Source organism: Pipistrellus hanaki, assembly GCF_964339955.1.
Source record: "Pipistrellus hanaki genome assembly, chromosome: 1".
Taxonomy (NCBI): domain Eukaryota; kingdom Metazoa; phylum Chordata; class Mammalia; order Chiroptera; family Vespertilionidae; genus Pipistrellus; species Pipistrellus hanaki.
In genome coordinates, this window is record NC_140503.1 from 38,935,134 (window position 1) to 38,956,909 (window position 21,776).

Sequence of the window (21,776 nt, forward strand, 5' to 3'; positions counted from 1 at the left end):
GGTTCAGAGTTTAGAGGACACACTACAGAACGTAAACCTGCAGATGTCCCGGATCAAATCCGACCTCCGAGTGACTCAGCAGGAAAAGGAGGCTTTGAAACAAGAAGTGATGTCTTTACGTAAGCAACTTCAGAATGCTGGTGACAAGGTAATTTTTTTTTTATTGAGGTTTAACTTTCTACAGTAAAGTGTACACATTTTAAGCATATAACTTGATTATTTGCTTAAATATATATTGTATTTTTACATATCTGTGCGTATGTGTGTATGTGTGTGTGTGTGTGTTTATCCACCACCTCGTTCAAAATGTAGAACATTCCCAGCAGGCTCTCGTCTGTCCCCTGCAGTCGATAACCTCAAGGGGCCCACTATTTCACCCTCTGCACCATAGATTAGGGACACTGGTTCTTAACTTTATAGAAATAGAACCATCGTGACGAGTTAACTTTTCGTATTATGAAAGTCAGAAGACCATGACTAAGCTATTTTGTTGTAAAATTAAAACATGTTAATGTTGTAGAAAGTGTGTCTCATCTTGATATAACAATGCTGCTTTGTCTATGCACAAATAAAGAAAATGTTATAGATGTCAGCCGTAGGTAGATTTTGAGATTTTGTCCTACCATAAAAGTAGGCATTACTTCAGTTATTTTCTCTCTTAATAGTTGTTTCCATTTTAAAAAATTATTTCTGAGCTGACATTTTTTCTCAAAATGAGATGGTGCCTTTTTACTTTTTTTATGCTTTAACTTAAAAGGCTTATCAAGTTGTGTTGCCTCTTTTGTTTTTTAAAGCATTTTTCAGGATCCAAAAAATCGCTTTGGTGGCTTAAAGTATTTTTTCGTGTTCAGGCCTCAGTCACATGGACAATATGTGCTTTGGAATCTGAAAAGGGATATGATTGCATATGTGAAAATGAAAGTAGAATTGAGCTTGTGAAAGCGTTCAAGTTAGCAGTGCATTTCTGAGTCCCCTCAGTGTCCTCTGTTAATCAAAAGAGCAGTTATCTGGATTCAAAACATAACTTCATAAGAATGAAGCCGTTTGTGTGGCCACCAATCTCTATGTACTTGTGTCCTGAATGGAGCTGGAACATGTCAAACAATCACAGTGTTATTAGACTTGATGGGGCCATTTGCCAAAGACCATTTTATTTTCTGATTGATTGATTGATTGATTGATTTTTTACAAACCAAACAATGTACCTTGTTTCATACTAAGTTGGCTTTGGAACCGTGTAAACATTGTACATAACTGAAAACCCAAATTAAACAAAAAAAGAATAAAAGCCATCTCCCAACACAGAAAACAAACAGAAACAAACAGTTCTGTATACAAAATTAATGGCATAACCTCACAGAGAATTGTTTTGAGTGACTTTGAAACAATTTGTGTAATCCAAGTGGGACAGAGACAAAAAAAACAACCACAAATAAAGCTAAACTACATTCAGTAGTCTTTTGGTTGCTAATAAGAGGGGAATTGTTGTTTTGAAATGATTAGATATACAAATATACATATTTAACTGTAAATAATCACATTAGTGTCTTCAGAAACCAAGGTTCAGAAACCAAGTGTAAGGGAAGCAGTGCAAGCATACCATCTTGTAAATGAAGTAAATCTTGTCATTGTTAATGAGAATTGGTAACAGCAGCATCCAGTCCTTGCTGTATTCCACAAGTAATTGCATTGATGTCACTAAGAGCAACCGTACAGCCCTCCTGCCTGGGCTCAGACCCCCCTGTCCTCTCCCACCAAGCCTCCGTTCCCACTGGCCGAGCATTCATCTTTGCCCGCAGTAGACGGATAGGTAGTATTCATTGGATGGATGGGAGGGAGTATTTCCATGGCTCCTGGAACCCCAAAGTCTGTTTGGAGGATGTGCCTTGGATCCCCGGGTTTTCCCGATCACGACCCTGAGTTTCACCCCAGCTGCTGCTTGTGTGCAGGCCCCAGTGGTGTGGGGCACCCAGAAAGCCCGAGGCCTCCAAGAGCTGTCAGTCATCCAGGCAGGCTAGGGCCCACCCACCCAGGACGGGGACCCAGCGGGCTCAGCCCCACTGCCAAGGACAGGCCTCAGTCTTGGGGAGTGGCATGGCTATTCAGTTCTGCTCAAGAAGCAGGCCTTGGCTACTTCTATTTTTCTTTGTGTCTTTGTTTCTCCCATCCAGCTTCTCAAATCTTCTGGCTGACCTGGCCTCCCCTGTGCTTTGCAGGCTGTGGGTGCACTGCCAGCTTGGCATGTCCCACCGTAAGTCTCAGTCGGCGTCTGGCCAAAGACCATTTTAAACTGAGTTTACAAACCTCTTTTTGTTCAAACACCAATAACATTGTTTTGTTTATATCTACATATACATACATTCACTCCCATTCAAAGACAAAGGTGAAAGTTGAAAGGTACCTCCTAAGAATTGTCATTAGGTAAGCATGACACTGACAACAGAAATCAGCTTTGTTTTTAAGGCTTACCTCTGCAATTGTCTTTTAAGAACTGGGCCCCCGCAGTGGCCCCCCACCCATCAGGATTCCACAACCAGCAGCAGCGGCTGTCGTGGGACAAGTTGGATCATCTAAGGAATGAGGAACAGCAGCTGCTTTGGCAAGAGAACGAGAGACTCCAAACGGTGGTGCAGAACACCAAAGCAGAGCTCACCCACTCCCGGGAGAAGGTACGTTGCACACGATGGCATATGTCTGAAAATGCTTCCTTTGATGTGAAAATGAATGTTTTATATGTTTAAAATAGTTCTAGGGTGTGGATTTGAGTATTCTATTACAGCAGACTTATTTTGAGAATCTGTAATTTATCATGTACTTTCATTTAATTTTATCCTGGTATGTTCATGCAATAGTTTTCATTTTGTATAAGCAGTTCTGTAATAAAATCTGTGATTTTAGCCCAGCCAGTATGGCTCAGTTGGTTGAGCATCATCCAGTGCTCCCAGAGGTTACCAGTTCAATTCCCCATCAGGGCACATTCCCAGGTTGCAGGCTTGATCCCCAGTAGGAGGCATGCAGGAGGCTGCAGGTCAATGTTTCTCTCATGGATGTTTTTCTCTCACCCTCTCCCTTCCTCTCTCTCTCAAATTAATAAAAACACATTTTTAAAAATAAATCTGTGATTTTAATTCTCATATCCAAAACATAAACTCATGGAAGTGTTAACATATATTCCTCTTCCAGTAGGCTGGAATGGAGACTAGTAGTACAAAGATGGTAAAACAAGACTCAAATCCTTTTCTTTTTCTTTTTAAATATATTTTATTGATTTTTTTACAGAGAGGAAGGGAGAGAGATAGAGTTAGAAACATCGATGAGAGAGTCACCGATCAGCTGCTTCTTGCACACGCCCTACTGGGGACATGCCCGCAACCAAGGTGCATGCCCTTGACCGGAATTGAACCTGGGACCCTTCAGTCCACAGGCTGAAGCTCTTATCCATCTAGCCAAACTGGCTAGGCAAGGCTCAAATCTTGTTGGTTTAACTCCTTGTAAGAGAAAAGGTTCCCCCTTTGAAAAGTTATTTTAAGATTTGCAGGTTAAAATGGTTTTTAAAAATTAGATTTAAACCTTTCAAATTTAGAATGGTCTTTAAAGGTTAGAATGATCTCTTTTTAATGTCTAAATTAGATTTATTAATTGGCATGCCAAATTGGAAAGAACCCAAACACCCTCTAACTGGTTCGTGGCAAAACAAACGGTGGCACATCCACACATGTAGATAGTATCCACAAACACTATTCAGCAGTGGAAAGAAATGAACACCTGCATACACAGCAGCATAGCTGAATCTCAGATGCATTTTAGTTGAATTTATTGGGGTGACATTGGTTAATAAAATTACATAGATTCCAGGTGTACAATACATCACCTGTATAGTGTATCGAGTGTTCACTACCCCATGTCAAGTCCCCTTCCATCACCGCTAGAATGGTCTTTGGAGGTCATCTCTTCCAGCCATTAAACTGACGTTTACATTATTTACTTATACACTAAGTAGTGAACCAACTATGTTTAACCTTTACTTCACCACCTCGAGCCACAGATTTTCATTTTGAGCACCTACTGTGTGCCAACAGCCATGCCGTCACTGGAGCTGCGGTGCTGCCCAAGACAGGCAAGGTCACTGTCCTCGTGGAACTTGTTTGATGTAAATATATTGTTCCAGGAGTGAACAGTCCAATACACAGTGGATGGCACCGCCACCTCACTCACTCCTAGAAGGTCACGCTCACGGCCGAGCGAAAGCGCTGGGACCGCGTCCGCTTCCTCCACTCTCCTCCAGTGGTTTGGGGGAGCCGGAAGTGCCCTCCTTCCCTGTCTGTTCCTTACAGTGTTGAGTTTTTAGAGCCAATCAGACCAAAACTAGGTTTACCTAGAACGGATCTTTAGATACACAAAAAAAAGTAGGATTCGAAAACTAGCAGACTTGAATGAAAAAAAAAGAGTGTTTTTAATACAATAATACCCACGTGCTATATAAACACTTTCCTTCCATTCGTTGTTTGTTTTCCTGGCTGGGTGATCATCTTAGCATCTCTCCCTCTTACGTTTGCTTGTTAGGTCCGCCAGCTGGAATCCAGCCTTCTTCCCCCGACGCACCAAACACAGGTAAATGCATCAGGTGCTGTGAAGGCCACAGAGCAGGAGAAGCTGAGCTTGAAAAGAGAGTGTAAACAGTTTCAAAAGGAAAGATCTGCAAACAGGAAGGTGAGTTTTTACTCGTTCATACCACGTGTCTAGGTTCTGACTGTGATGTGTCCCTACGTGTGTGTTTCTTCCCCTGCCTGCTTCCAAGGAAGTGACCACAGTGGCCTATTTTTGTTCTCCCTTATGTCTATGCTCTTTGTAATCTTGTCAAAACAGTATACTTCTTTCCGATTGATGTTGGAAAAGGAGCCATTAACTTTAAGTTTTCATGAAAAAGACAGCCAGTCATGTTTATTAGTATAATAAAGCCTTTCTAAGTTAGTATTATAGCCTGAAAACTAGGAACATTTTAAGGTCCATATGATCTGTTGCTGGATCACAAAACAGCAGACAATTGTTGTCGTGCGGTTTCTGAGGGTCCGGAATTCAGAAGCCGCTTAGCTGAGTGCTCCTGGCTCAGGGTGTGTCATGAGGCTGAGTCCAGATACCAGCTGGGGATCCTCTTCCAGGCTCATTCACACAACTGTTAGGAGGAGGCTGCTTTTCCTGCTGACTGACTGCCGGAGGCCTCAGCCCTTTTCTGTGGCAGTGAGTGATATAAGAGATCCAAAAAAAACACCAGCACAGAATCTGTAGTACCTTTTATAAGCTAATCCCAGAAATGACCCACACCACTAGTTCTGCTCTATTCTGTTGGTCGCCCAGACTCACCCTGGTAGAGTATGGGCGGGGATGATGCAAGACTGTGAAGACCAGGAAGGAGGGGATCACAGGGGACCGTCTTGGAGGCTGGCTCCACCGTGGTTAAACCTTTGTCACACAGTTCAGTTCTTTGTTTCATTAAGTTCGGAGTTCTGGACCTGTATGATCTGGGAGCTCTTGTTGTTAACATGTTTTTTCTTTCTCTTTCTGAACTAAAACTCAGTTTTCACAGTTACCTTCCTCTTCTGAAACATATGGTTTGTTTAAAATCTGGTGAGAATGATGACCATTTACTTTGTTATAAGCGTGTGTTGTAGAACCTGCACCTGAAACTTGTATAATTTTGTTAACTAATTCACTCGAATAAATTCAATAAAAAGGAGGGGGAGGGAAGAAGGCAGGTTGATTCTGTTAAAAAAAAATTTTTAATTCATAATTTTTTTTTTAAGTTTGTGAAAGTTATGATGAGCATTGGCAGTAAGAACACTGTGCTCTAAAGCTGAAATGCCATTTAATTTTAGGTATATTCAAGTAACCTTTTCAGGAAAGACAGTGGGTTTCATTTAGCTGCTCCCTAAGGGGAAAGTCTAATGATAAGTTTTAATATAAGAAATTTAACTGTACCTTGAGAGAGTATACTCTTTTAACAGTTCTTACTACTCTTTTCATCTCTTTTGATAGAAGCAAAAAATCAACATTTTAGAACATTGTCAAATATGTTGTACTTAGCAGTATTAATTATCACAGTGTGTGTTAATTAGATTCTTCCTGTAATAAAGGGAATTCCAGAAATGGATGCTCATAAAGTCTTTAAATTTCGCCTTTAAAATTGAGAAGGTAGTTATAAAATTCAGGTTTTATGTAGCCCCAGTTTTAAACCTTTAAACTTTGCCTTAAGATGATATTTTTTTCCACTGCAGATCCATAGTAGAGAATCATGAAATTGATTTAGTGAAACATTAGCATTTTTTACTAATAAACGGTTCTACAAAATGTCAGAGTACATGGTAGGATAAGTATTATTTCTGAAAGTTTTCTCAGTGATATGTACTTATAACTATTATGCATGTATACCTACACGTGGGTGTGGGTGTGTTTTCTGGGTTGCACAGTAAAATGTATTTTATACAGAGAGTGGCATTGAAGTTGGAAAGCCAGCTACCTTAAGGAATCTGCTCTACATAAGGAGTGGTGATTAAAACTAGACTACTTAAATGTAATACATGCACCGAATTAGACTGTTTGCTTTCCTTCAAGGAATGAATTCAGCTTTCTTCCAAGAGTTGAGATTTCTGACTAGCATAAACTTGTCAAAATAAAGTAGAGCAACTCAGATGGGTTTGTTTTGTTTTAAAGGGAATTTTTTTGTTTTTTAACAGGTCAGTCAAATGAATTCCCTTGAACAAGAATTAGAAACAATTCATTTGGAAACTGAAGGCCTGAAAAAGAAACAAGTAAAACTGGATGAGCAGCTAATGGAGGTAAGCTTTTAAGCAAATGGCCTTAGCTATGAAGAATATTTTAAACCATGAATGAGCCATTTGTTGGAAGAGACTAGCATAGCATTGAATTCGTCTTATGAAAAAGTGAAAATCTAAGTATGCTGCCAACCAAGCTGAATTCTTTGGTCTCTCTTACCACGTTTGATGGACATTCTAGCTTAATACACAGTCATAGGAACTCATACTGCTTTACAGAGGAAGGAACAATGTTGATTATCATAAAACGTAAGGACCTCAGCAGGGACTCTGTCCAAAACTATCCAAGAAACCTATGGCTCTCTCACTGTTGCTATGGTTGTAATGATTTCCTGATACTTTTCCTTATTACAGTGTGTTATAGATATGATTGCTCTCTAACCTGTTCAGTTAGGAAATCCATGCAGAGAATATGAGAACAGTAGCATTTAGAAGTTTAACTTTCAAGTATTGCCACTGCTCATTCCATTAGTAACTCAGCACTAACTTGGGAGAGGTAGAGCTGTTACACATAAACATGGGTTTGTGAAACTGGACATTGGGTTTCAGTCTACTAGATTCTTTCTGAATACTGAGAACCATTAGAGGCTGTGAAACAACTTAGGTACAAGTCCTCCTTGATAAGTTATAATTCCATTGAGATACTTGGCTTTAGGTAGGTGAAAATATTAATCCAATGTTTAGTGAACTGTAAAATCTCTAAAAGGTAGAGAAGCATGAGTAGGAAATGTCTTTTTTTGTGCTCTTAAAAAAGTACAAACATTTTTAAGCCAGGATTATAGGAAGGGAGAGATATGTTTACATAATTTTGTGAAGCTGGGCACATGCAAAGGTAACTTTAAATAGATGCTTGGGTTTAAATGTGAAATATGGGTAAATATATCATATTGACATTTTAAAAAAATATATTTTATTGATTTTACACAGAGAGGAATTGAGAGGGATAGAGTTAGAACCGTCGATGAGAGAGAAACATCGATCAGCTGCCTCCTGCACACCCCCCACTGGGGATGTGCCCACAACCAAGGTACGTGTCCCCGACCGGAATCGAACCTGGGACCCTTCAGTCCGCAGGCCGACTCTCTAGCCACTGAGCCAAACCAGTTTCGGCTCACATTGACATTTAAATGACCACTGAGGTTTCTGTCACTTTCATATCCCCTGATTTTATCCACTAATAGAGAGATTAGTGAGCTATAAATAGTGAAATCCAAACCATTTTCTCTCTCTGACAGCATATAATAAATGTGTTCAAAACCTTGAGCTGTGGGCTGTGTTTAGATGTAGATATGCTTTTCTGATGAAATAATTACATACTCTAATGAATAACATAGCTGACGCTGAGGCTGACATGTCTAATACCAAGTTGAAAGTGACAGGGTATACTTAGTCAATGCTGGAGCCTCTCCCAGCACTGCCAACTGGCCAGTTCTCTACTCTCGGAAGCCCCTTACCTCCCAACCCTGTTTTGTTATTTGCTGCCCTATGCAATTTTCCCTCGTTATTTTTCTCCCTGATCTAATAGTAAATATTTACAAATGGATGAGGGAGTATACTTGGCACTAGAGCTGAATAAAGAAAAAGCATGAATGTTTTATTGGAACACTGGAAAGAACATCTTATACACTATTGTAACAAAACTTCCTTTAGGAAAATAAGACTACGCTATTAACTCTCTATAGATCTATACAAATTGGATTCTTTGGTAGTTTCATTGACTTATAATCCACATATTATAATTCACCTATTTAAAATGTGCAATTCAATGTGTTTTTTTTTGGTGTATTGTTTATTTTTAAATGTGTGATAAATATATACATAAAATTTGCCATTTTCACCATTTTGAGGTGTACAATTCAGTGGTGTTAATTACATTCATGATGTTCTACAACCATCACCACTTCTAAATATTTTTAATATCTGTACAATTTATATACAGAAAAATGTAGCTGTTGGTCCTTTGTAAGTTCTTATTGACAAAAGCATACATATTCAGGTATATAATATACCAAATTTGTACTCTTCTGTCTCTTTTTGTAACTAATGCTTTTCTTCTCTTTATAACTCCTGTAATTTTCTTTTGTTTTTGTTTTGTCTGTGGCTAACCTGTACCTAGAACTCTGTGGTTGGAACTAGCAGAGAAGGGTGCAGTTCTCTGCCTGAGCTAGTGTGTGAAGGTAGAACATTCTCTTGCAATGAATTTCATAGCATGGAGACATCTCATTAAATTCCTTGTCCATGTAATCATTTCTAAGTTAATAAGTACTTCAGGTAAGAGCCAATATTCATTTTCATTTTGCTTTAACTGTGGAATATGTTTACATTTACATAGGTTTGTCCTCAGTATCTAAAACTCAGTGTTTGAAGACATGTGATGAAAGCCGTCCCAATGTTATAACATCATGGGATTTATAATTCTCCATATACTACTTTATTCCTAAAAATAAAGTGGTGGCTTTTCTGAATCTATGGCCCACCTTAGAAATTCAGATTTAAAGAAATGGATAGTGGCTCTGAAGTTTCATGATAACACGTCACTTAGAGACCCTGTTTCCCTTCTCACAGGCCTGGGGGTCCTACCTGAGTTTAGTACTTGGTCATGTTTGTTGCCTGCCTCCCATCGAGCCCTGTGTGCTGCTAAAATGTGTCAACAGATGTGAACTGGCATGCTTCTTGGCCAAATGCAATGCACTCTCTGCTCCTTTTCCCTCTCCCCAACTTTGATTGGCATGTGATAACATATCATTTCCTCATTATCTTCAACAAATACTTGCATTCCATGTACTTCAATTCCCAGATGTTCTGTGATATCTTTCTCCCCATTGTCTACTCCAACCCTGGTGGTGGATGTTGTTTCTTGAAGAGGGATAAGTAAAAAAGTTCTAGTGTAAGTATAAAATGAAGTAGGATTCAAACATTATGGACATCATGTACCTCAGATTCTTATAGTCACTCAAGAGTGAGGAAGAACAATTTTAAGTCTAAAACTTTTAAGAAGGCCTGATTTATTTATTTTTATCTTTATTGTTGAAAGTATTACATATGTCCTCCTTTTTTCCCCATTGACCCCCTCCACCTGATACCCCACTCCCCCAGGCCTTCACCATACTGTTATCTGTGTCCATTGGTTATGCATTTTATCGCCTAAGCAAAATGATGCATCCAATTTGCTTCTTACTCGGGCTCAAGCATTATCCTGATTTGCAAGTTATCAGTGGGCCAGGCTTCATTGCTCTCTGCTTAACACCCCTGTGACTGAGGGGCAGCTCTGTGACTGAGGGCAGCGCTGTGACGGAAGGCACTGCCGCTGACCAGGGCTGTGCCCTTCTCCTCCAGATGCAGCACCCGAGGTCCACTGTGATGCTTAGCCCACCCCCTCACGCACTGGATCTGCAGCTTCTCCAGCAGCAAGCCTGTCCAATGGTGCCCAGGGAGCAGTTTCTGCAGCTTCAACACCAGCTGCTGCAGGCGGAAAGGATAAGCCAGCGCCTGCAGGAGGAACCTGAAAACAGAACCTCTGAAACCAACACACCACAGGTAGGAGCCTTCTCCCCCTTCATTAGAAACTCAGATCACCTCGTTTAATTTTACCTGTTTGCTTGAAGTTATGCCAGTCAAAAGGTGGAGATAAAGAATGTAAAATCTTCTGTTGGAGATTACACCTTACCTGTCTTACAAATCCACTGAGGTGCAGTGCCTTTTTTGTTTTGTTTTGTTCAGTGCTGCTTTTGAGTGCTCAGCTTCTCAGCTGGGTAAGAAGTGTTCTGAGTCTCTTTCGAACATTCGTAATTGATGAAGTTTCAGGATCACTTGCACATCGTGAACAATTGACCTAATATTCTTCTCTGATGCCAAAATATTACAGAATTCAAGTGCAACTCTAGGATACGCATAACTTCCTGGGTTTTCTTGGTCAGAGGGGTGCAGCCTGCTGATTCCATGGAATTCACAACTGGGGACTTCTCACAACTAACAAAGTTGAATGTGCAGTCAGTGACTCTTTAGATGACATAGTTCACTTAACCTAGAGTTTTTCAAAAATAATTTTTTATGTAATGTAGTTTAAGATTTAAAAACAAAAAAACAAAAAACTACATATACTGTAGTTTAAGATAAAAAAGATCTTCCCCTTCCCTTTCTGTTAGCATTATCCCAGCTCAGCTCCAGGCACAATCTTATATCGCCTAGATTTTCAAACAGTTATTTCTCTTCATTCATAGTCACCCCTTTCCAGAAGTCTCTTACTATTTGGTCTTGCACATATGGTTTACTAAGAACTAAAAATAAAATTTTAAATACTCAGTTTATAAAATTCTAAATTAATTCTTTCTGGTTTGGATGCTTTTCTTTTTCCAAATACTTTGCTTCTCAGTTAACATTTGATAAGGAGTTTCCCAACTCTTTCTGTAATCCCCTCGGAGTGGCTTTGCAAAGTCACATTAACACTATAATTAAACATTAGAGCAGTTGTCTTTTCCTCTCCTAATACATATCTATGCTTTGTCATGATGTACTTTTGTCATCTATTCTTGCCAACAAAACCGTAACAATTTTTTTTTCTTTTGTGCTTTAAAATCCATGTCCTTAGAAGCTTACTACACTCCATTTCAATGAAATATTAAAATTAAATTCTTGAATAAAAATTGTAAGGGTGAGATATTAGATGCTTTAACTCTTCATTACAGAGTTGAATTATAAAACCTTGACCTCAAATTTACTGGGCATTTTAAATCAATGATTAGGCTAAGACTCTGCTCACTGCTTTCTCAAACACAGCATTTTCAAAGCATGCTCTCCCCACCAAGGTTTAAAAATATTTATCCTATTATTCCAATTACTTCAGGATTAGGTAGACAGAAAAGGTTACAATTTTTATAATTTAAAAAAAAAATCTCTCCGGTCAGAGGGCAGAATGGACTGCTTATGCTCTCACTAGAATGCCACTACTGGTTCTCCTGTTTCTGTAACTGAGCTGACACTAATTTTAAGAATATTATTAGAATCTGCATGCTGTCTCTGGTGCATGCAGTGATGTGATTTCTTCTTTCTTTGTGTTGCTTTGCTTGCATGTGTGATGTTAATGTGTGTGCTTTTAAAACTTGTTTGCATTATAAATGTGTGAATTTAGACTCCCCAAAAAACATATTCTGGACATCAGGGTGAAGTGTACCACTTGCCTTCTTTCTCTAGGCCTTGCTACCGGAGCAGCGAGCAGTGCATGCAGATTCCTACAGAAGGATTGGGCACCTGTGAACACTGGGCTGCTATTGATGGCATTTCTTACCATGGCAGATACTCAAATGCACACACCCACACACCACACATACCACACAACACAGAGACATAAGCTGAGGAATGTTTTGGAATCAAGTGCTCTTTTAAATTATCATTATTATTATTAATTATTATGCCTTTGCAGTATTCTGTCTCTTATTTATTTATGTAGAAATGACAAATCTTGTGGATCAAATTCACAAATTTCAGCTTGTTACAAATCATTTTATTTATACCATTTAAAGAGTGGGTTTAAGGTTCTTTTGAAAGGATGTGTTCTATATATTTTCTCATTCCATATGTTGTAACTATTTTTAATAAAAGGTACTACTTTTATATATGGAATTTGAAGAAAATCAGGGTTTATTTATACTGTTTTGTATAAGATGTACAGTACTTTTCTGACAGGAAAAAGGAAAATTTTGATGAAACAATAAAATAAATTTTAAATATGACTGCCTTTGTTTTTCCTCTTTCCCATTCTTTTGCCCATGCTCCATGTTATTTGAACTGTTGTTTTTTATTTGTTTAGTTTAGTATTTTTGAAGGCAAGTGGAAATCAGGCACTTTCTATTTTTAGTTTAAATTTTAAAAAGGTATTATATCTTAAAATACAGGATTTTTTTAAAAGCTGGATGCTCTCAAAGTCTGATTTCCTGAAATTTACTTTCTACATTATGCTTTTGCGTACTATGATTTTTATCTTCAAGTCAGTCTCATATTTAGTTGTTCCTCTTATGTTTGAAGAAATGCTTTTAATAATCAAACAAATGTTGGCTTTCAACTCATATTTGGTCATTCTGCGTGCTTTTTAAAGGATGCCTTTTTGAGAATATTTTTAAAAGCTGGTTATGCCATCAGCCACTAACACCTGCTTAACATTTGAAGAACCTTTTAAAATCTGAAACTCCTTATGTGAACATTTTGGAGGACTGTGGGAAGGGGCAGTCAACTGTACTCTAAATCTCTCTCCAGAGCCCACATATTCCTTGATCTGTCACTGTTTCGTGAGGAGAGGAGAAACCAGAGCTCTTTTGCTGCCCTATTTTATCTAGGAGTTGTTTGCGGGGAGAAGATTCTTAATTTTCAATCTGTTCCGATGATAAATCCATCCTCCAGTCCAGATGTTTGCCTCACATTGACAAGTCAAACTGGAAACAGATGAGGAGAGTAACTGGGAAGAGGCTGATTTTCACTAACACCTCCCTTGTAATCGACCATTTCGAAGGAAAAACAAACATGCGTATTGCAAGCTGATTGGAGATGTTAGACAACTCTGAATACACTCAGTTTTTGTTTTATTGTTAAAGAGGCCCACAGGATTGCAAAGACCCAAATCACAGATGGAAGGTTAATATCCATCTTTTAATTTACGTTAGATACCTATTTTACAAAAAGCGCACACAGGTATTAAATTATGGTCTTAAGAATTTTGCTTTATCTGAGGGGAAGATGGTAACACAGGTAAGATTCTTTTTTTTTTAATCTTTGATTCTTTCTCTGATAGGATTAGTCTTCTAACATGTACAACCCATGCAGTGCTCAGAACTCCATTTCATAAGAAACCCATCCTTCCTGTTACAGAGGCAAACAGTTGCTCTCCTTTCTCTAGACATCTTATGGGGGAAATAAACTAATAGTGTTTTCATTTCAGTGTGGCATGATTTCCAAATGAAAATACGTTTTTTTCCCCTTCAGGAAAACCAGGAACTAATGGTAACTGCCATGGAAGAACGAATGATGGAAGTTGAACAGAAGTTGAAATTGGTGAAAAGGCTTCTTCAGGAGAAAGTAAATCAGCTCAAAGAACAAGTGAGCTTCCAAGGTCATCTCCACCCACCCACCTTACATTCCACTTTTAACTCCAGTTTTACATTTCTTTATTGCCATTAACTTAACTGTTGTCTAATAAAGGCAAATTCTACTATGAAAGTATAGAAGAATTTAGGACTCACATTCCCCTATACCCTTGAAAAATATGAAATCTGTATTCTACATTACTTTTTTCTGAAACTCTTTTAAGACATATGTTTGTCCACAATTTTTAAAATGTGTATTTGCTAACAGTGACTCTCAGATTTTTTTTTTTTTTTACTCAAGGCAGGAAATATACCTACTTAAATAAACAAAATTTATATTGTTAAAAATTTGGATAATATATAGAATTTTAGCTTTCCTGTTTGTAACAGCCATGACAACCTCAAAAAATACCTTATTGTTATAACCAGACTCAAAAGGCTATGCTTTGAATTAGAATGCAGACCCTGAACTCCAAGATCACCAAGCAGCCTGAACCTTTTCACCTTCTGGTGGCAGGTATGGCCTCTGTGTTTAGAAATTATATGTGCATCCACTGGAGAGACATGAAACAAGGACTAGGTTTTTAAAAAGTTTGAGTTGAACTGGTTGAGGTTAACCAAAAAAAAAGATGTCGGTTAGGCAGAAGAAAGTTGTCCAACATTGTTTTCTAGATACATAAAATTAGGAAGAATAATCCAAGACAGGGTCTTAATGCAGAGGTAGAGAGGAGCTTTCCCTTGTCCTTTATCTTAATACACAGAATGAAAAGAAAAAGTCCTGTAAAATAACCATTTATTGATTCACCCCTCTAATCATTAATTAATTCAATACATACCGTGTTTCCCCGAAAATAAGACCTAGCGCATGGAAAGATAAGACATCCCCTGAAAATACAACCTAGCGCAACTTTGGAAGAAAAAACTAATATTAGACACTGTCTTATTTTCGGGAAAACAGGGTAGCTACTATGTGCCAGGTACTGTTCTGAGCACTAGGCGTACAGAAGTGAACAAAACAATATCTCTGCCCACATGTAGTGTAGTTCACCTACAAAGTACTGAGCATATGGTCAGCAGTATCAAAAATAAAGAAAACAGTGTCCACTCTATTTTCAGTGGAGGGGAACACAAAAGGAATCCTTGATGCAACCCAGTGAGTTTAAAGAAAGTTTCCTAAAGACCTCAAATCTAGTATTGTGGGTTGAGTAAGATTTTAACAGGTGAAGAAATGTGGGAAGGGCGTTCTGTGCTATGGAAACATCATGGAATTATGACAACATACGGGGTGTGGACATCTGCAAACACTTTGGCATTAATAGTTTGACATAACATTGTCCAGGGAGAAGCAGGAGAAGAAACTAGAGAGACGGGGAGGGGCTGGCAGTAGCTTATATGCTGAGCCATGGAGTTTGAATTTCATTCTGATGATAAAGAATCATCAACGTATCTTTTAATGGAAGGGAGGGAGGGAAAAACTTGTATTAGAACAATTCGATGGAGAGTAGGTTAGTATGTTACACTCACCAGTCATCTAGCTTCTGCATCCTTGCCCTATGAAATGCTAATGAATTAATTAGCCATTCTTTAGACCCCTTCAGCCTTTACACTTTTAGATGTCCTGTTTGAAATTGGGTGTAAATGAAGAGTTAAAGGTATAATGAGGGAAGAGGGATTAGAAAATATTGACAGAAGCAATAATAAAATTATCCCAACACTGCTGAAAAGTTTTCCACCCTAACCTAGACTATGTGTTCTAACTATAATTATTAGAATATATCTTGTGGACAAGGCTCTATGCAAGAGAGGAAGAATTAAGGGAAATCTTATCTATTTGTTATAACACATGAGCCACATTTTAAAATAATCAGTAGGTTGTAGTTATGAATGGGAAGCTCAAACATCTACTGTTAAGAACAGAGTTAAACACAGTCTCACCCTAAAACTCAGAAATTTTAAGTTTATAAATTATAATATTTTTATAGAATAAATAATACCCAATTTATTTAGGTGGAAAACACTTTCATTTTTTAACCCTTAAATACCAATTTGTTCTTTCTATTAGTGACTTCTACAAACATATTATGCAAAGCAGCAGCCTGGAACAAGTGGATTTGCTCCACTTGTATCTCGAATGCCAACCTGATATTAAAGCTGTATTGTAAAATAAAAGAAAATAATTGATAGGAGTCATTTGCCTTTATAAACAACTGTCCTTATGTCAGGCTTTAAAAGAATTACAGAAATGGAGTCAAGATGTTTCTGGTTCTGTTTCCAGCTCTGCAAGAATACTACAGCAGATGCAATGGTGAAGGATTTGTATGTTGAAAATGCCCAGTTGTTGAAAGCTCTGGAAATGACTGAACAGCGACAAAAAACAGCCGAGAAGAAAAATTACCTCTTAGAAGAGAAGATTGCCAGCCTCAGTAATATAGTCAGGAATCTGACACCAGCACCATTGACTTCTACCCCTCCCTTGAGGTCATAGCAAAGCCAAAGGATACACTCATGTCTGTGCACTTTACTGAAATGGATGGAACATTTCAGTGGGTTCTCTCAACCTTTTATCCTTTTTTTTTTTAAATTCTAGAGGCCCGGTGCACAAAGGTTTGTGCAAGAGTAGGCCTTCCTTACCCCAGCTCCAGCACTGGCTTCCTTCTGGCACCCGGGACCCGGGCAGCTTCCCTCCGGCTACCCTCAAGCACCTGGTACGTGGGGATCGGAGCTTTACTTCAGCCTAGCTTCATCCAGCTGGATGTCCAATCTAATTAGCATATTGCCCTTTTATTATTTATAGATAAGAAACAATTAATGGCTTCAAGATCAGCCTAACCTAAAACTTCTAGCAACAAAATTGGAGTTTCCATTCATTGTAACAGACTTTAATGGGAGTTACAAACAAATATTCACATATTTCATTGTTTGAAGTGTTCTCAAGTCTTGAATTTTTAAATATTTTATTAGCCACCAAGAAGATAAATATTAACAGCAATTTAAGAACCTTAAAACTCCAGTTTTTAATGAGTTTTAAAAAATAATTATTAAATTCCAGATATTTTTAAGTTTGAGATCTAATTAATTTTGTTGTTTTGATCTTTATTTGAAGCCAAATATATGCCTTCTTAATATTTAAATATGGGAAAGTCCTTCTGTTTCATTCTTTGAATGAATTGGTAGACTTTCTGCTTGGTAACAGAAACTGGGCTCAATTACCACTGAGGTCAAAAAAGCCAGCGTTCATAGAGCTCTACCTTCTACCACCTGTGACAGTGTTATCACTCTTGCTGTGTTATAGATACAAAACTGATTTACCCAACTGCACTGTTAACTAATGTTAAAACTTTACTTTCTTTAAACAGTCTTTTTTCTCCTTCTTGTAAGCTTCATTTGGGAGCTTGTCTAAAAAACAAACAAACAAAAAAATGGATAAGGCCACATCCTTAAAGCATTTGACCTACAGGGAAGGCACTGGACAAACCACTGGGAGAACAGCCAGATAAGCACACCATGTGGGTTTCAGTCTCTCCAAAGTCTTGTCTTGGAATTCATGAGATTACATATGGGGTTGCCTCAAGAACTCAGGGAATAATACTTTAAACTGTCTTTCTGAAAAAACATAGGTCCTCTTTACAAATTTAAAATGTATAAAGCATGTGAACGTATTTATTTGTCTTATGTTAAGAGCCATAGTGGGATTTTTATTTCTGTACTTCAGTGAATATAATATTCTTGGGGGGAAAGGCCTTGGTTTTAATTTATAGAGTAGTTATTATTTACTTGTTTGTTCCACTCTTCCTACTCCTCTACACCTCAAATCTGATAAGAATTTCTTCCTGTGATAAGCATTGGCATACCCTCTGAGGTAAAGAGGTGCCAAATAGGATTTCCCACTCAGCCTCAAGACTAGAACTTGTAGAACAGTAAACATTGTAGACTGGATAGCTTTTTGCCCCCCAAGTAAAAGCTATGTGGTAGCTGGCATCAGCCAGCAGTTGGTGGAAGACTTTATTAGCTGTAGAACACTAACAAAGCTCATCACAATCACCTATTTGTTTTTGTGGGAGAGCAATTATCAATAGATAAGAAATATTCACTTAGATGTATCCCAGGAAGGCCAAACCCATTGATTTACAAGAGGTATAACAGCAAAAGCAGACACTGATTTATGGACAGGAACAAAGGATGAAGCCTAAGAAGTCACATGTTAGAAACTCAATCATAGCACAATTTGCTTCAAGAAACTTTCGAGTTCCTCCAGGCCTAACCACCTACCGTTAGTCCCACCTGCCAACACGAGAGTCCTTACTACAGGAGTCTTGACAAAGTAGGGGAGTTTATACTCATGAAGCAAACATTTTCATTTTTAGACAGCTTTTATAAGAAAATCCTGATTTCCTCCCGGACAAATAATTTTAATCCTTCCCTACAATTGTACCTCAAAGTATCTGATATCTGCCTTCCCTCATCTTTTTTTTCCAGGGCAAATATTACTACTAAATGCAACTACTTTTACCGCATTCAATTTAACAGAATATTTTTCACTTTTAAAACTATGGTTAGGCGTAGGGCCCAGTGGTCAGCAAACTCATTAGTTAACAGAGCCAAATATCAACAGTACAACGATTAAATATTTTTTGAGAGCCAAATTTTTTAAACTTAAACTTCTTACAACGCCACTTCTTCAAAACAGACTTGCCCAAGCCGTGGTATTTTGTGGAAGAGCCACACTCAAGGGGCCAAAGAGCTGCATGTGGCTCGTGAGCCTCAGTTTGCCAACCACTGGCCGAGGCTGAGGTCATAAATTAAGTATCTGTGGAATGCTTATGTGATATGTTTCAAGTTACTCAAAGTTATTGCCATCAGAAATGAACACCAAGCATATTTCTCAAATAGTTGCTATAGCATACGATCATCTGCTGTATTTTAATTTTTACATTATGAAAAGTGTAGGTTAATTTGTTTGTTTATTATAAATCTGTATATGTATATAAAATGCTTTACAATGAATGTGAATGTGACTTTCTGGAAAGTTTTAGACTACATTTATGATCCCTTTATCCAAAATCAAAATGCTGCTCCAGTGAAAGTTTATTTAACCAACATCTAGGTGCACTCACTTTACTGCACTTTTGAGATTGGGGGGGAAAAAGAACAACATGAGAAATATATAGCTACCTTAATTGATACATTTGTGCAGCAATTTATTTTTATAAAGTAGATTAAAATGGGAATTTAACTGGCAATTTATAGTATTATAAATTGTATAGTATATAACTTGTAGCTTTTAAAAGACCCTTTAAGGAGATTAAACTGTTAAAATGTTTAGATTTTGCTTTTAAACTTTATAACAGCACTCTTTAAAATAGCAAGTTATGTATTGTTTTATAGACATTTATAGCTGCTTGTTTGGTAAAAGCACTTTTTCTTGACTTCCTAAGAACGGTTACTTAAATTAAGTTCTAGATGATGGGCTCGTCATTTCAAGGAAAGAGAATCAAGTTTGCCTTTGTGATAATGTCACAGTGCACTAAAAGAGGGCCATAGAACCTTGTTCTGTTTTACACTCTTCTGCTTTTTAGAAGCCTGAGCTCTTAAGCTCAAATTTGTGAAGGAAGAAACGTAGAAGGGGAAGGAAGGGTAGGACCACCACAGTATTTTATTTATTTTTCTAAAGTTCTTAATAAACTCAGATTTTAAAAACTTAATAAACTCAGATTTTAAAAACTTAATAAACTCAGATTTTAAATGCAAATCCTCCCAGAAGCATCAAATGCATTGTTTATATGTTTCATCTTAAGCATATTTTACATAAATAGATCACCAAGTCATGTGCTTTATTTCAGAAATGTACCAATACCCAGGGCAAGTGTTATTAATGAGGAACCTTTTTTTAAAGAATAAATAAGACTTTAAGGCAGATTTTAACATGTCGGGATGAATTTATTTTTTGTGTTTTTTTTCTTTTTTCCTGAGTGAAGGAACAAAGAAAGGTGTTGCTACTGTCAGCATTAAAGGTATTCCCATCAAGGGAAGGTTCAGTGCTTTGCAATAAATAGTATTAAGCAAATCTGATTTTGAGCGGGTTACCTGGAATGACTATTGGAATGATATAATTATACAAGTAAACCAAAATCCAAGTGAAGGCCTAATAACCAAAGCATTCCATATTTAAAACTTATTCATTATATCATGTTTGGACCTATTTGAACATCTCAGCCTCAAAATTGTTTTGGTTTTATGGCATATATATAGCTGTTTAATAATAAATTCAAGTTAGTTTTTTGTTTCTCCGTTTTTCTGAGAGATAAGTTAAATTTATTGTTATGGGAAGACATCACAGCATTATTTAAGGAACATTGGTTTTGGGAAGGAAACCTGAGTTCATCTAAAGCCATCTCTAAGATTCTTCTCAGATAACGGTTAATGTGTATATCAACCCTGTATATTTCATCTTAGCCATTCTATCTTAGAACATTTTTAATGTGAGTTTGAAATGTAAATAAATAATTTTCAAACATGGCTTTCGTTTTTTATCACCCTGAACTTTTACAAACAGTTTCAGTGTACTTATCACTGGTATTTAGAGTGAAAACATGAAAATTTTGCACTAAAAATTCTACAAATGCAGAATCTGAGTCTCTACTCCAGACCTAATAAACAGATTATGCATTTTATAAAGATTTCCAAATAATTCGTAGGTGATTGAAGGCACTACTACTCTTTTCTGTCACAAAATTGATAATTCACACTTGTCAGTTTGGGTTTCTGTTCCTCTTTTGGTTCATAATTTACATCTAAAATCCTGACTTGCCCAACTAGCTTGGCTCAGTGGTTGAGCATCTACTTATGAACCAGGGAATCATGGATCAATTCTTGGTTCGATGCCTGGGTCTCAGGCTCAATCCCTAGTGAGGGGCCATCCACGCAAGAGGCAGCTCATCAATGATTGTCATCATTGATTTTTCTATCTCCCTTGTCCTCTCCTCTCCCTTGCTCTCTGAAATCAATAATAAAAATTTTTTTAAAAATCCTGAACTCATCTGTCACACACACCCACTCTGTAACTACAAATGAAACAATTCCTTCTGAAAAAGACCTGAAAACTAATTGGAAGCTCCTTCACAGTAAGTGCTAAAAGGGCCACTTCAAGATGAATAGAAGAATCCTGGTTGGATAGCTCAGTTGGTTGGATCCAAAGCACCAGAGTTGTGGGTTTGATCCCCAGTCAGGGTACAAAAAGGAATCAATCAATGAATGCATAAATAAAATGGAAAAATAAGTCAATGTTTTTCTTTTTCTAAAATCAATCAAAAAAAGTTTTTAAAGAACCTAAAAGCAGCAAGAGAAAACATCTTGTTGGTACAAGGGAAACCCTAGAGGACAATGAGCAGATTTTTCAGAAGAAACTGCAGGCCAGGACTGGCACAATATATTTAAAGTGCTAAAAAGAAAAAAAAGAAAAAAGCTTCCAACCAAGAATACTCTACCAGCAATGTTATCATTCAGAATTGAAGGATACTTTTCCAGACAAGCAAAAGCTAAAGGAATTCATTATCCCTAAACTAGCCTTACACACCAACACATGAAACAGGAGGTCAGCAGTTCAATTCCCAGACAGCGCACATGCCTGGGTGACAGGCTCCAGCCCCAGTAGAGGGCATGCAGGAGGCAGCAGATAGATTTTTCTCTCTTATCGATGTTTCTATTCCTGACCCTCTCTAAAATCAATAAAAACATTTAAAAAGTAAAATGGCCTTACAAGAAATGTTAAATTCTTTAAGTTGAGAATAAAGGGCATTAGTAACAAAATGTATAAGTCTCACTGGTAGAGGTAAATATATATATAGTAAAGGTGGTGGATTAATCATTATCCAAT

The 21,776-nt window shown here is 37.6% G+C and overlaps 1 protein-coding gene across 7 annotated transcripts in view; it reads left to right on the forward strand.

The window, feature by feature from the left end:
• NIN (ninein) overlaps nucleotides 1-18,580 on the forward strand; it is a 98,706-nt gene extending 80,126 nt beyond the window's left edge. For 3 of the 7 annotated variants that reach the window (XM_084886407.1, XM_084886409.1, XM_084886408.1), the window contains 7 exons: nucleotides 2-148; nucleotides 2,490-2,669; nucleotides 4,564-4,710; nucleotides 6,732-6,833; nucleotides 10,167-10,367; nucleotides 13,803-13,916; nucleotides 16,179-18,580. In XM_084886407.1, coding sequence (XP_084742533.1) covers nucleotides 2-148; nucleotides 2,490-2,669; nucleotides 4,564-4,710; nucleotides 6,732-6,833; nucleotides 10,167-10,367; nucleotides 13,803-13,916; nucleotides 16,179-16,388 — 1,101 coding nt within the window. In that variant the 3' untranslated portion in view covers nucleotides 16,389-18,580. Of the gene's footprint in view, nucleotide 1; nucleotides 149-2,489; nucleotides 2,670-4,563; nucleotides 4,711-6,731; nucleotides 6,834-8,946; nucleotides 9,008-10,145; nucleotides 10,368-12,020; nucleotides 12,554-13,802; nucleotides 14,242-16,178 lie in introns of those variants that run through there. The other 4 variants (XR_014795219.1, XM_084886410.1, XM_084886411.1 and 1 more) reach the window with 4 other exon arrangements.
• Nucleotides 18,581-21,776: the final 3,196 nt, after the last annotated feature.